We start from the raw sequence: 16,648 nt of genomic DNA on the forward strand, positions 1-16,648 counted from the left end.
TATGTCTTTGTCCCTCATTTCCAGTTCATGAGAGTCCCTTTGAAAGGTCTAAGCAAGGCAGGTGACCTTTTCTTCCCCTTTGGCCTTTCAAACAGAGCCAGCCAACCGAGTTCATACTGTCGAGTTTTGCATCTCAAATCCTTTTATTTACAGCGGTTTCCCATTGGTTATACATTTAGTTACAAAGAGAGAGAATTCATCAGGCAGAAATTATGCACGTCGATAACACCATCTGTCATTATTAGCAGAATATTTTTTCAGCACCACCTGGAATCCAACGCCAGACAAATCACTCATTAACAAGAGCAGCTACTGTAAACGAGTATAGAAATGAGTGGTGCTGAAAATTCACATGCAGTTTTTACACAGTGGCATATATTTTGGACCATTTTTTCCATAAATAGTCTATATGTTCACAGCTACATTCAGATATATGTGTGCTGTAGGTGTGAGCGTGTGTGTGTGGCCTCAACAAGAAGGGTCAAACATGACTTGATAAAACTAATTCAGTGAAGTAGGACTTTTCAAGGAGTCTGTGAGTCCGGTCACAGCAGTATTCTGTCACTGATTCCAGCAGTTCCAGTCACACAGCTGTCCCTTCCTCAGCCAAGGGACAGGCTTGGGATATTATATAACAGTTGTAAATTTGTCCTCTTTTGCCCTCTCATATTTAAAGTCAACAAAAAATCAAAACCAACACCCCATTTACTCTCTCGGTACAAGTTTTTGGTCTTATTGCATGGTTCATGATTAAGTCCCTAAGTTATTCCAAAGAAAAGAAATAGCCTGTTTTCGTAATCTCTTAAAAAATGTAATAAAATGTGAAAATCTCTTCTCTAGAACATCTCTGAGCTACGAATATATAAGTAGGGGTGTAACAATGGCGCCACCCATTGGTTAAATGTTTTGTGACGTTATTATTTTATTTGATTAGATTGACAGAAATTGATTATTTTATTTGATTAGATTGATAGAAATTGATTTTTTTATTTATTTTTTTTCATCTATTTTGTGGATGTGCTCACTAGAGGATTTTCATTAGAGGATTAAAATTTATAAAATTATAATTAATGCTGTTTCACTAAGAAATGTCACGTTATAGTAGCAAAAAGTGCTCCAGACTGATGTTGACTTCAAATATGGCCTTGAACGTCACAAAAAATGGAGAGCCTTTTAAAAAGAAAAAATGTAAAGCAGTTTTTAGTAATTACAAATAATAATGTTATGCCATAAACAGAATTATTCTTCAGCTGAAAAACGGTCATATAGTGTATATAGTGGTAGTGTGGATTGTTTTTCATAAATTCTGTTTTTGTACATGTAGTACAAGCCAGTATTTCCTCAAGTATGCATGATGAACATGACAAAAAGTAACATACGGCTATACCCCTTAACAAATGCCACCATATTTCATATACTTGACCACAATGCTTTTACATAAATGTGAACGTGAACATAGACCACAATCATATCAACAAATAACTTAACTGAGGAGAAAAAGTTAGTGAAGGTGGCTTGTTTACCCTCATGATGCAGTGGTTTACAATTAAGACAACTAATAATAAAATAAATCTATCATGTAATATTTTAGATATACTCTGGCACAGTACAAAATTAAATATTAATCTAAAAAAAATAGCAGAAAATAATTTTAGTTTTTCTTGTCAGGAAGAGCTTATTCAGAGGAACAACACAGTTCCATTAATGGATTTGCCGAGGCGTTGCTTTTGCGGCAGATGAATACAGAAAACACAAGGAGGAAGATAGAAAGAGGGGGAAAGAAAAGAAGAAGAATTCCTAATTAATGGATAAGTACATAAACAGACGGGCCTACCATTCTGATACAAAGATATACAGTATATGTTAAGGTCAGCACACTCTATACACATAATATCACTGACAAGTTCATTACCCAGAATGCACTGGGATTGTGCTTCAGCTAAATGGAGCTTAAAAAGTGGTCTTTCAGCATCCATGTTTTGTCCCTCATAAAATGAAACAAGGTTTTCATACAGACTGAAACCTGTCTCACAGTATATTTTTGTACTGATGTCATATTTACAGGTATTTCAGTATCTGTTAGCTTCTTGTGTCCTGTTACGTCCTCTCAGAGTTTGAGTCTCAATACGTGTGAATGAAGATGTGCTCTGGTTCATAAGTAAATCTCTCACACACATACTACAGGAAGTGGAATTCCGCTCATCCTGTCTCCAGTCTCAGCAGAAGTCTGTTTGATGTCCTGTTTGAGTCCATGTCACACGCTGCGGGGCGCCCGCTGCATCTCGTGGGTCCTGCGATTGCGTCCTTTCTTGTTCTCTTGTTGCAGCTTCCACTTGCTGGTGTGTGATTGGCTGGAGTGGATGAGCTGGCTGGCGTGTGATTGGCGGGTGTGTAGCAGATTGGCTTTCTGCCTACGCTGTTTCCGTTCTCTTTTCCAAACCTGCTCACAGAGCTGGTCGACGCTGTTCGGGCTCGGCGGGTTGATGAGGGACAGGAAGTCACGGTACCACATCTTTCCATTGGCTGGGTCGTTGCTGTCGGCCGTGTCTCGGTGCAGGAGGTCATCCAGGTGTTCGGTGGGAATGACATTGAGTGTCAGGCGGAGGAGGGTCTGGATGAAGCCGTGTTCAACAGCATGGCAGTAATACACACCTGAGTCCTTCTGATGGAGGGTTCGGATCAACAGACCCTGTTCTGTGCCCAACACCCGCTCATCTGACTTTATCTGAACAAAAAACTTAGACATTAGGACTTAACATAATTCACAACAACAGTGCCTGATTCTGTTTTCCAATTAAATTTTCTTGTTTCTTGTAAATAAGTTTATTTACGTAACTTTTGTAATTTGATCCATCCCTGACAACAAATTCTAAAAATCAACATTCATGTCAGCATGTTGATCGACATAATTTAATCCAATATCAAACTGTATTACAGCATGGAATACAACTGAAAAAAACTCACAGTATTTATGTATTAGCATTAATATTTGGACTTTTTTAAAACTTGCAATCACAACATGATGTCATGCATATCCATGTATATTTAAACCAATTTGTTTTGCACCGTTCTGTCTGCTCCTTTTTCTACAATTATGAATATGTACAATACAATTATGAATACATACAATGCAGCATATCAGGGTAAATCAATCACACAATTCTGAGCGATACTGAGTAAGATTGATGGAAAGCTTGCATGAATTCTGATCTGATATTTAACTGATCTAATTGCAAAAATCTGATTTGTATTTGATTTATTTATCAACTGGACATTGAAAAAGTCAGATTCAATCCCATTGGTCATACTATTTAAATTCTATTTGGATTCTATTTCTAGGTTATTTAAATAAGCACATATGTAAGGTCAGATGTTTTTGCTTCCATTACAGCACATGATACTCTTTCCTTGAAGGATAATTTTTAATTCAGATATGAATATGAACAGCTCAATGTCCACGTGGCTTAAGCGCTGCTGTCATTTAAGTAAAAGAGGGACAAACCAAATCCTAAGAACTCTAAAATGATGTACATTTTTCAATTCAGCTTTTTACTTCAATTGTTATGATAATTGGTCTTTTGGCCTCCACCGTATACATAACAGAACATACCTCTTGTTTGCGGTCCTCTCCATGTCTCTGAAACTGCCAGTAAATAAGGGCACGCTGGGATTTAGGACTGCACTCCAGAAAAGAGCTGCTGTTTTCAACCCCGTACACTGTCTTATCCAGCAAACCCCTCTCTCCGTCTGCCTCATCTGCTCAAATAGACAGGGACACAACAGAGAAAGTCAGAAATCTTGATTCAGAGACAGACAGAGAGGGCATCCAACTGTGAGAATACAAACTGATAGTTCAGACCATATGTTATCACACTAGTGAAGTCGCACCCAGCATGTCTATATCACACAGCTGTGTCTCTCAGCATGTTTCAGGTCGGTAGGGATCCAAGGCCAAGAGAGACCAAAAACATGAAAATCACTTGTTGTGTTAAGCGGCATCTATTCCTCAGTCTTTCATTTTCCTCTGCCATCCTTTTAATTCTGAACTATGAAACGTCAGAGCGCAGTGCTGTGGGTTAGCGGTGCCACTGTAATGAGGTGTTTCCGACGCAGAAAATCTGTGTGTGGTCTCCATGAATGTGATCTCACGATGTACACTATCGTTGAAACGTTTGTGGTCAGTAAGATATTTTTTTTATAAATACCTTTTAACATTGATAATAATAAGAAATGCACCTAATCAGCAAACAAGAATGGTATGATGCTGAAAATTCAGCTTTGCATCACAGGAATAAATATATTCAAATAGAAAACAGTTATTTAAAATAATATTTCACACTACTGTTTTTATGATCAAATAAATGCAGGAGCACGAGAGCCTTCATTCAATAACATTCTTATAGAATCTTATAAACTTTTGAAGGGTACTGTACACTATATCTACATTGATGTGCATAAGTGCATGTTCTGAAACCTGTAATTTTTGCAACAGCTGTGAAACCGTTTCTCAGCAGTTAAATATGTCATTAACATAGCAGAATGGCCTTTTTTAGGCTTTCATTTCAGAAGCTTTAATTAAACACTAATCTGGCTTGTACAGCATGTATGCAGAGTTTTCATTAAAAACCATTATGAACAGTTGCTTTGGCTTCAAAATGTTAGTTTCTCCACACATCCTGAATTATATTTTATGAAGAGACGTTGAGGGAAGTATGAGACCCTGACTGCTTTCTTGCTAGCATGTTATCATACAAAACATAATGTCAAGTAGTAAGATCTGAAAGTTGGTCTTGGAACAACAATTTCTATTAATAAATCAAGTTTTCTTCTGTGTTTGGTGCTAGGTTAGAATTAGGGCTGAGACTGTTTGATAGAAATGCTGTTATGCATGGCTGGCAACAGAAGGTTGTTGGTTTGAGACACACAAGAAGCGAGACATGAGCCATCACCATTGCAAGCTTGTTAAGCAAAATACTTAATCAGGGGAGAATTGTTCCTATTATAGGTGTTTTGATTCAAAAGTTTGGGATCTGTAATTAAATTTTTTTTTATTTATTATGCTCACCAAGACTGCATTTATTTGAACAAATATAAAAATAGAAATTTTATTTTCTATTTCAATATATTTTAAACTGTAATTTATTTATGTGATGCAATTACATTACTCCAGTCTTCAGTTTCACATGATCCTTCAGAAATTATTCTAATATGCTGATTTGCTGCTAAAGAAACTTTTCCTAATATTATTAATGCTGAAAACTGTTGTGCAGCTTAATATCTTTGTAGAAACCATTAGAAACAGCAATAATTTGAAATAACATTACATTTTTATTTTTGTATTTACTGTCATCTTTGATAAATGTAATGCATACAATCTGCATACATTCTTGCTGAATGCAATCTCCAAACTTTTGAACAGTAGGAAATATCAGTCTAGTGATCATGTAAAGACCTGGCAGAAAATTATGGACTGTGTAGTAGATAGAAATGTACAATCATTAACCCACAGTAACAGCGTGTTCCTGCACATACAGTAGTAAACATTTTTTGTGATTGCACTGAGATCCACCAGTATTACCGTGATGCTGTAGATCTGAACACTGAGTCAGAGGGTCTCCGTTCCTTATATCCTGACGCCTTGTTCTCCTGCGGACGTACAACACACATAGCAGAAAATTAGAAAGGGCAGGTGAGCGTGAGCACACTGAGACTCACATATCCACTGCTACACACATCTGTCTCACAGAAAAGCTCTCACTATATAATGGTCAAAGTAAATCAAACACAGCTCCACATGAGCATACGTGTGTCTGAAATGGAACCTGTTTCAGCTCTGGGCTTTTTAGTCTCTAACCTTTATGAAAAGACGTACAGTATCATGCAACATATGTCCTGAGACATCTTGTCCTGAATGTACCTTTGAGGCAACTCAATAATGCTGGCAATATGTGAGCCCTTTTATAGCAGCAGTAGCGCACAAAGAACCTCTCTGATAACCTCGTCCACAAACATATTACTTGCTATTGGAATATGACATGGACTGTAAATGTGAGACCCGACCTGTTCTTGTTTTGCAAATTGAAGATGAATTATTAAGTAGGGGTATGTTTGCTTTTGACGGCCCGAAAGAGATGAGCTTAAACAGCGAAAACAATAGTGGTGCTCCTAAGTGCTACAAAGGCCAGCTGGGAAATCCAATGAGATTATGATGAACACCTCAAATAAGGTCAAGAACTCAAAGATGAAATCACAGCATTGTGACTTCTAATGTTCTAGTAAAACTGACATTAAAAAGATAGCTCTCCTAAAGATGAATATGTTTCTTAATCAGTACATGTTGTTGCAAAACTGTGACTTTCTTTTATTCAAGGAATACAACAACAGAGCATTACCAGGGACTGTCAAGCAGAGTTGTTGTTTACTAAATTGTTAACTAATTGTTGAATAAATTAACTGAAACTTAAACTAGTAAATAAATGCTTTTGCTATTTAAAGTTGAAATAAAATAAAATGCATGTTGCATATGTAAAATGTAAACAACTTAAAAATTATAAATGTTGTCTTGACAACTAACTGAAATATAGTTTAAGTGAAGCACTACATTTTGTAAAAATGAACATAAATTGAAATAAAAATCAAGCTCAATAAAAATATTAAAAACTAATAACAATGACTAAATTAATTGACCGAAACAAACTTTAACAAATTATTGACAGAAAATTATTTCCGACAGAAATTGAAGTCAGTTTTTGCTAAAAAAAAAAAAAAATAATAATAATAATTATATGGCTTCAGAAGACTTAGAATGTAGTGCAGAAGTCTTTATTTACTTATTTGGTACTTCTTATTTACTTTTTTTGTGTCTTTTGTCAGTTCTTAGCTAAATATATGTATTTATTATGTACACAAAAGAGCAGCTTAGACATTCTACTAAACATCTCTTTTTTTTGTTCCATAGAAAAAAAGATCATACAAGTTACATCAAGTTTGTAATAATATGTGGTTAGGCAAATGGTGACAGTTTTCATTTTGGTGTTAATTTTTGTGTTAACTACCAGTTTTGTTATTGTTAAATAAAAGTATAAAACAATTGCTTTTGTTCATTTAAAGCCGAATATATATATATATATATATATAGATTTAAAGATTTAGATTTAGATTTAAACAACATGTAAAAATTGGCAACTGACTAAGATAAGTTGGAGAATTAAAAAGACTAAAACTGAAATAAAAAATAGAAACATAAAAACGACAAAAGTATATGACAAAACTAGTAAAACTAAAATTAAAAAGTAAATTGAAAATATTTAAATAAAAGGGTTTTTGATATACAGGTCATTCAGGTTAGTAACAATTTGCATCTAAAAAATGTTTCCTTTTGCAGTTCATTTTTGTGTCAACTACCAGTTTTGTTGCCATTTAGATGTTTATAAGCAACTGAAAAAAGCACAAATGTCAGGGCATGACAAAACTTCTCCAGGCCCCAAAAATACCCTTAGACCTCAGAGGGTTAACTGAAATAATATAAAATATTAGATGTAAACAAAAACGTAAAAAATAAAAGGGTTCTTTATATATATTAGCAACTCAACTTTTGATATACTGTAGCAACCCAAAATAATTCAGAAACCCATTGTAAAAACACAGTTCATAGAGTATCTTCTTCATCTTAGGTCAAATTTGCAGTGTTTCTGCGTTCCTCAGTGTACCTCTTAGCAGTTGGAAAGTATCGGGAACACTGCGAGCCGTCCCAGGCGCAGTATGGATCACGTGCCAGACAGCACTCAGCGCAGGCCTTCCCATACACGTCACAGCGATGCAGCGGCATCTGAGAAACCCCAATGGTGGAGCCAAGATAGAGCTGTTGCTGTAAAGATAGAGCAGAGAGATTGAGACTTACTTAAAACAATGATGGCAAAGTTTTGATGGTCTGTGCTGGTGAGATAGCAGAGTTAACAACGGGAACTTTCTCGGGCTTGTATGCAGTGGTTTAATTATATATCCCTTCAGATAACCTCTCAGTGTCTGCTTGATTATTCACACCATCTAAAGGAGAGCTCACGCTGCAGTCCTGAGTGTGTGTGACAGTGTGTGTGTATGTGTGGCCTCTAATGGCAGTACCTCATGTTGCCGTGTTGTGTGAGTGACTGTGACAGCAGCCTCTGCTCTGCGTAATGTAGCTTGAGGCCAAGCAACGTGTGTGTGTAACCCAGCCTGAGTGTGAGAACTGTGCTGGGTTTTTAGGTACATGATGAATCTTGCTATATCTCCTCTGTCAACAAAATGCAGTGCAGCATAACAATTTACCCACAAAACGGTCAGTTGACCAGTTAACTCTTTTTTAAAAAAAAAACTCATATGCTGTGCTAGTTGTGCACTTACGGAGATCACATATTAGTATTATTGGGTCTTGTTGTGCGTGATTGATTTTAACACAAAAAGAATGATTTATTAACAAGTTTGCATTTAAAATTAGGATACTATTTAGAATCAATTCAAGCCATATGTCATCATAAATCACAGTGGTTAAAAGAAAACAATTCAGCTTAACACTTGATAGAATGTGATAAGCCAAATTATTTGGTTTTTACTTTTATTTCTATATTTATATGAACATTCAGATTTTGGGGGTTGGTAAGATTTTTTACATGTTTTTGAAAGATTTTATGTTCACCAAGCATGCGATTATTTGATCAAAAATAGAGAAAAACAGTTATTTTAAAATAACAGTTTTTTATATTTTAAAATGTAATCCATTGTTGTGATGGCCAAACTAAATCATCATCAGCAGCCATTACTCCAGTCTACAGTGTGACATGCTCCTTCAGAAATTATATTCATTATGAAAAATTTATTTTAACGTTGATTTGGGGCTCAAAATATTTATTATCATTAACAGTTGTGCTGCTTAACATTTTTGTGGAAATCATTGGAATGATTCATACACACTCTCTCCCTATCACAAACACACACACACACAAACTTTTAAATTCACTTTTTTCCCTGCACTTTAACATACCAATTATGTTCCTCAGACTTGCTTAACTGAATTATGTTTAGTACTTGCACTTATTTGAATTGCTTTCACCATCTTTATTGCATTATGTGATCAGTGGTTTTAAGAGTTCTAATAATACCAACCTGCTTAGTGGAGAGTTCCATGGCAGTAATAGCTGTTGGTTCCTGTAAAGAAAATAAGTGTTTTTAATGCTTTATATTGTCTATCACCAAATTATTACAAAATATTTCTTAGCATGAAAAGGGGAAAATAATACAGCTTAAAAATATTGTCTTTGGAGTGTTTTAGTGGACAAATGCTACAGTGTAGAATGTAAAGTAGTAGTAGATAGAAAAAAAAATCTAAATAATAAACCAATTAGAAATAAATCAGTATAATAAACTCAGTAAACCCACTCTGAACACAGTCATCTCTTCCAATAGGACTTCTTCAAGATCATGCCATGTTCCTCTGGGGATAGAAACCACCTTAAGAACTGTGCCCATATCTACGGTAGAAAAATAACATAATTAACTTACATATAGTATTTGGTTTAAAAAATTACAGAAATCAAATGATTTAAAACTTTATTCCACTCACCAGTGCCAATGAACATGACATCATACTGTCCATCCTCTGCCTCCACCCTGTCCACCACTATCTGTGTGAACTGATAGTCCACATCGGTTTTGATTATGATTGGACGGTTGTTGATGGGGAACACTGGGTTGTACATGGCCGGATGGCTTCTGGCAAACGTGATGACATCGTCGGGAAAGTCCTTTGTTGATTCAAAACCATCAAACGTTTTGCTGGGGCACTGTCAACAACAAGAAGAACATGTGTTCAAATCCAAGCAGGCAAGTCACTTTATTTCAAAAAGCAAAATGTAAAAAGGCATCAGCACTGATTGGCCGTCTTACCGTGCCAGGTCTTGGATATGGCACTCGACCCAAAAACGGTACCCATTGGTAGTTGGGTCCATCTCGGTGGGCATAAGGGCCCAGAAACACCCTCCTGATATCCGCCATACTGTACATACACACCGCTGAGCCTTTAAAGATGTTACTGTAGACCCAAGAAACAGCAATTCTGAGTTTGTTTTTTGTTTTTTTGACAACTTTGCCTTCAGAGACTTGAGACACAACTATCAACGTCTGAATACAAAAACACAGAACAAGCTTTCAGTCTTAGTGGGAAATTTTGTGTAAATTTAATACCTGGATGTTGTAAATACAGCATAGATAATAGGGTTTTTGGGATCCTTGGAGCTCATGAGAAAAACATCCTCTGAAAACGATCAAAACCAAATTCAGTGAGTTGCAAACCAAATATGCCAAAATAGAGATGAACTGTACAGCAAAATACAAAGGCATTGTCACAGCATGGGTCACTTACGTAGCTCATCAAAGTGTGTGTCTATGCCATTCAGACCAGGAACGGAGCAGATTAAACGGGCTTTCAGGAAGGTGGTCCATTTGTTCACCAAACTCCTGTGGCCTCCAAAATCATTCTGTCAGGGACAAATTACAACGTACTTGTATCATTTTACTTATCATGTTTACTTCTAGAGGTGGGTAGAGTACCCAAAAACTGTACTCAAGTAAAAGTAAAAGTACTTCTAGAAATATTTACTCAAGTAAAAGTAAAAGTACTAGTCTTGAATAGTTACTTGAGTAAGAGTAAAAGAGTATCGGATAAAAAATCTACTCAAGTAGTTAGTTACTAGTTACTTTGGGTCATATATCCTGAGCCTATTTTTATTTAGATATATAGATAAAATGTATGTAATGTATGTGAGCGTGTATAAATGTATATATTTCATCAGCCTTTACTCCAATTTATGTAATTTATTATAAAACCCCGTCTGTTTACTTAAGTAACAGATATAGGTGTCATGCCATAACATATTTTTAATACGACTGACTTTATATTAAATGTGAATTTAACATTGAAAGTTAATGTGATATAAATATTGCTACTAATCTTTCATTGTTCAGAAAGAGAGCAAATAACATTTACATTATTAAAGATCATTTTCACTGACAGTCTAGATTTCAATCACTCAGAAACTCCCATTAAAATCACTGAAACTGTTAACACTGTGAAATCAATATCTTAATTATAGATTCGTACACACATCTGCACTTTGTTGTTTCTGACGAGAGAATTCGCCAGAAAGAGGTATTCAGTCAGCGAACGAGTGAAGGAAGCACCGCATTTTAGCGATGACTCATCGGAACGCCTCTGATTGGCCAATGCTTTAATAAGCTCAAAAGAATCATGTGTGATTTGTTATAATGCGCAGCGCTGTATAAACGCATCTATCTCTGGCTCAGCGCCAGCCAGCGATCACAGCTCTGAATTTAGCAACTGGACTTGCTGAACGTATTCGCACCGGTGTGATTGTATTAAAATTAATAAAATCTTAATCGGCTATTTTTTGTCTTTTGGAAGCTGCATTCAACTTGACTCCCCTCTGTTATAAGCCACACACGTACAACAAACTAATGTCACAGTGGTATCGTGTAAGGTATCGTGTAATCGAATGTAGCCCAAGTTATTACCTGTTAAACAGTAGACAGCACACGCGGTGTTCATCTAATAAGGATATCCATCGCTAGCAAATAATAGCCTTTGCAGATTTGCTTTCAATTCAATGCAGTTCCAGCCACGTTTTCAACGCTACTGATGTTAAACGTTACAACTCTGAGTGAACCACTTCAGACGCTCAGCGCGCGCGGCAGCGAACTGAACGACTCATTCAAACCGATTCATGAACCAATTCACTCGTTTGCCAATTGCTTGATCGAGCCTTTGAACAGAATTGACGCAAAAGAATGAATCATTCGCTAATGGGCATCGCTCATTGCCCAGAGAAAAGTAGACGGCGCGTTTGGAATAAACTGAAGCATTATAACATTTATTGCATTAAGATAAAGTAACGAGAGGAGCGTCGCCCACAGTAACGAAGTAAAAGTACAGATTTTTCCCCAAAAATTTACTCAAGTAAGAGTATAAAGTACCCATCTTTAAATATACTCCGAAAAGTATTAGTTACCCCAAAAAATTACTCAAGTAAATGTAACTCGTTACTACCCACCTCTGTTTACTTCAGACATGCCGATGTGTAATATAATATAATTAACAGCACTTTGTTTTTTTATTTTCTGAAGAAGGACTGTGTGCCATTCAGAAATGAACAGATAATGTTAGGTAATAAAGCAAAATGAGTCATTTTGGCAGCTTTGGTTTCAAGTTTAAAAGCTGTTTTAAACCAACAAGGAAGTTTTGAGATCTGAAACTTACATTGTCTTTATAATACAATTTCCTCTAACATGTCATAAGTAGATTTCTCAATCCATGACCCCTGAGTAAATGCACTACAACATAAAAGTCCCAAAAACATTAACTCCAGTCAGCACACACACCTTTTATTTATAGAATGATTACCGACAATTCATTGATTTTAAAGAGGTGTGTGCACGTGTATATATACGCATACAGTATGTCTACAATCTTGGCAGTCGGCATGTGAAACACATGAGCAATATAAACCATCTTCTTTACTGTGGATTGATCAGCTCTAATTAGCAGGGCTTTAAAATGCACTCTGTATAATAAGACAATTGTCTGTGTTTGTAAGGAGAGGATTCCAGTCATACCAGACTACCGACCAAGCTGTAATTGAGAACACCTTTCTACCACTTCAAGCTGTAGACTTGCACTTGAGCTGAGCGAGTCTGCCAAAGTCTCACATTTTCTCCACAGAGCAGTCTTTGTTCTCTTGGCTGATGACTCCTGTGACATTTTAGCCATCTCTTAGGTTTCACGGTGTGGGGGGTGAGAGCAAGACCACAAGACAGAGGTGAAGCCAAATGCAAAAACATGGCCGAGCCATCCACCTACCTGTATCGCCACCATGAGGAGGAGAGGAATGGGGAAAAGGTGTTTGTATGCATTATCGCAGTAAAGAGAAACCACAAATGAGATCTAGTTAATATCTCAATTGTCTCTTCGACCTACAATATTAAATGGAAACAGTCCTCTGTTCCTTAAAGTTTTGTTCAGAGAAAAACTGTCCTAAACTCTGCTCAAATTTGCCAAGATATCAACAAAGTCAGAGAATTCAATATGGCATCATCAGATTGGAGAAATACTGGCAAAATATGCTTGTGGTGACGTTTTTGCAAAATGATATTACGTAGATTCTTGCAGGTTTTATGACACTTTCAAAGTGAAATGTCCAGTGTGATTCATATTTGGTCTTATCGATAGTGTTAACAAAAGCAAACCTGAGATGTAATCGCTTTTGCTGAAGCAACCATTTCATTTTAGCTCACTCTTCAAGTCTTTTATCTCTATTGGCATGATACATGTTTCACAAGATTCATACTTAAGCTCTCCAGGTGTGCTACCGAGCAAGTTTACTACATCAAAAAGCCATACACATGGAGCTGGTTATATGATGCAAACTTCAAACTGCATTACTTTACAAATGATAAAAAATGTTGAGGTTTGAGCTTTGCAAAAAAATATAGGCAGAAGCATATTTTTTCAATGATTCTAGGTTGGATCTGGGGCAAAGCTGAAAGGTAACTGATACAGCCTGTTTGTGGTCCCTTGGTGTTTGGACGTGTGAAGAGTATCTGTACCTTGCACAGCTGTCCGATTCTGGCGTGTGTGGCTTTGCTGGTTTGCTCTCCATCGATGGCGTTCTCTCTGAAGAACAAATAGATCTTGTCGTCTTCAGGGTTGTCACTTTCTGGGATGAGATGCACACTGATAAATCTAGGATCTGGAAGGACAACAAACACAACATTAACACAAAAGAATAAAAATGCATAATACAACAAAAATAGTGTGCACCAATAACTTCAACAGCAAGAGCACTGACAGTTTTAGATTTCATTTTAAGATTCATCGTTTATATAGTTGAATGGGTCTGACTCTTAGATTTACATGTGTGTGTGTGTGAGATGTGCAAGTGTGCATAGGCTCTATTTACGGTGTTGTGGGCCCCAGCTCTTCACAGCCTGTTTTTTATGGTTATTCAGAGTTATTGATGTATTCACAGAGGTCCAAGAGCCACATCACAAACATCTCACATGACATTACTGTGGCACCAGCTAACATTGACCTACACAGTCACCTCACCACATCTACACAAACACACACACACACACACACACACATGTGCATACACACACTCCTATGACGCAAAACTTGTTCACTGGAGCCAAAGGCATTCATTTAATCTTTAATTGTTACTTTGGATAACAAAAAGAAGCATGAAGAAATTATGCCACACACATGCTAGCACACAAAATGTGAGGTAATGATATTTGATCACTTTTAAGGGTCTGATCAAGATTTAAAATCCAGTTTTTCTGGTTAAGGAGTTCTCTGTTTCTCTCTCACACATTTAACTGTCTGTTTCCACAGAATAAACAGTCATTTAAATGTAATTATTAAATCTGAAAATAAGAAGTAAAGTTTGAAATAAGAAGTAACATCATGTTGTGAGAAATAAATTCACAATTTATAATGTTTCAATATTTATATTCCAACAAATATTATTCTTTTAAACTTACTATTCAAAGAATCCTGAAAAACAAATATCATCTTAAAATATTAAGCAGCACAAGTGTTCAACATTGAAAACAGTAAATCAGCATATGAGAATGAATTCAGAAGTATATTGTGACACTGAAGGCTGAAGGAATGGCTGCTAAAAATTCAGCTTTGCTTCACGGGAATATGTTATATTTAACTGTACTGATGTTGCACAAATTACTGTTTTAAATGTTTTTTTTTATTTTTATAATTGTTGTGTTGATGTAAATGTTAATGAAAATTAACAGTATCTGTGTCTTTGTTTGCATTCATTTAAAATATATACAAAGCTGTGTGTCAATATGTGTTTGTGTCTCACCATTGAGCCATCTGGAGTCATGCTGCTCTGTTCTGATTGGATGGTGCTTGCCTAACGTTCGGAAAATGGCAAAGTCCCGGCCCATGAAGTCAGCTGACGTCCCAGCATAAAGTTCGCCATCTGATGATCAAAAACACTGTTTAAAAATCATATTTAGGATGGTTGATGTGAGTTCAATATGGATGGCAAGAATAAAATGTCAGGAGACAGGAGGAGCTAGTTCAGTCTGGGTTTTGTAAACTTTAATAACGGCTCAGGTGAAGACTCAAAGAGGTGTGACCGTCAACACTCGCAGGCAATTTCACGCTTAAGGACGGCGTGAGAGAACGGCACTGTGTGTGTGTCATGAGTGACCTTTAATCTGAGATGAGAGATTTAACAGTAGAATGCTCTGGAGGTAAAGCACAAAACCAGAGGAACAGTCTGCACTGGTCATCCTCGAAAAGAGAGCATTATTCAAGGGTGTTGAGTTTCCATTCAGAACACATGAACCAGAGCAAAACACACTCCGGATTATGCACTGCCACACACCAAATACACAAACAAAGACATGTAGCCTGTTATGTTTCTCTAACCAAATCTGCTTTATATTCTGTTTATAGTTTAATTAATTTCACAGAGTGACAATCAAAATAGCTCAGTGAAGTATAACAACTACTACTGAGAAAACAAACATATGCACTTTAAATATATTATCAGTATATTTGAGTCAAAAGTTGAATGAAAATGTAAAATTAATGATATAGTATTTGATATATAAAATTTCCATTTATTTATATTAGATACTATAGTTTAAATTAGATTATGATTCCTTCGAAGTCCAAAGTGTTCTTATATTTGGACCCCCTTGAACATTCTACACACATAAATTAAATTAAATTAAATTAAATTAAATTAAATTAAATTATATTAAATTAAATTAAATTAAATTAAATTAAATTAAATTAAATTAAATTAAATTAAATTAAATTAAATTAAATTAAATTAAATTAAATTACATTAAATTACATTACATTAAATTTTATTAAATTAAAAATATAAAGTTACATGTAATTATAATAAATAAATCCTGAATAAATAAATATATTTAAATAAATAATAATATTTTCGGAATTAGTTTACTTTTTTTTCACACTTTATAAAATTTACCTTCGATAGATTTGTCTTCTGTGTGCATTTTATTTGTATTATAGGACCAGTTACCTATAACTTGCTTGTTGTCTATATATTAGTACCTACACAATTACAATCTAATCCAAACAAAGCTAATCAAATTTTCAGAGCGGGTAATGAATCTAGTCATGTGACTTTACACCAGCATGTAAAGATGTGAAGTCAAGCTAATTCATTAATTTTGTTTAGTTCATATAAAATGCATCTACCTGTACAAACTTTTTAAAGACCTTTAAAAATTATTTTTTGACTTCTAGGATTACAATGAATTTAAATATTAACCAGAAAATCAGTCGTTCATATTCAGCATCACTCACCGATCAGCATGGAAGCAGTCAGCAGTTTGGGGTCATATGGACTCTTTCCACGGCCATTCTCAAAGCTTGATGACCCTAGCCGTAAGATGTTGTCCTGGATAGAAAAGAGCACAAAATTAATCTGTGCAGATGACAATTCACAATGAAACATTTATCACATTTCCGTCAGATTTCTTGGCTACTCTGTGATTCGAAAAATTTTAGCATTATTTTTAGGACTTGTCT

At 35.6% G+C, this 16,648-nt stretch overlaps 1 protein-coding gene across 1 annotated transcript in view; it reads right to left on the reverse strand.

The window, feature by feature from the left end:
- Positions 1-1,410: 1,410 nt before the first annotated feature.
- The window catches only part of LOC132101670 (semaphorin-3ab-like), a 30,506-nt gene continuing 15,268 nt past the window's right edge, over positions 1,411-16,648 (reverse strand). The window contains exons 5-17 of the mRNA XM_059506790.1: positions 16,424-16,517; positions 14,934-15,053; positions 13,654-13,796; positions 10,397-10,511; positions 10,219-10,288; positions 9,922-10,066; positions 9,599-9,818; positions 9,415-9,506; positions 9,142-9,183; positions 7,710-7,867; positions 5,579-5,646; positions 3,611-3,756; positions 1,411-2,725 (exon numbers count right to left, since the gene is read on the reverse strand). Of these exons, the coding sequence (XP_059362773.1) occupies positions 2,255-2,725; positions 3,611-3,756; positions 5,579-5,646; positions 7,710-7,867; positions 9,142-9,183; positions 9,415-9,506; positions 9,599-9,818; positions 9,922-10,066; positions 10,219-10,288; positions 10,397-10,511; positions 13,654-13,796; positions 14,934-15,053; positions 16,424-16,517 (1,884 nt within the window). The 3' untranslated portion in view covers positions 1,411-2,254. The remainder of the gene's footprint in view (positions 2,726-3,610; positions 3,757-5,578; positions 5,647-7,709; positions 7,868-9,141; positions 9,184-9,414; positions 9,507-9,598; positions 9,819-9,921; positions 10,067-10,218; positions 10,289-10,396; positions 10,512-13,653; positions 13,797-14,933; positions 15,054-16,423; positions 16,518-16,648) is intronic.

Source organism: Carassius carassius, chromosome 23 (assembly GCF_963082965.1).
Source record: "Carassius carassius chromosome 23, fCarCar2.1, whole genome shotgun sequence".
Taxonomy (NCBI): domain Eukaryota; kingdom Metazoa; phylum Chordata; class Actinopteri; order Cypriniformes; family Cyprinidae; genus Carassius; species Carassius carassius.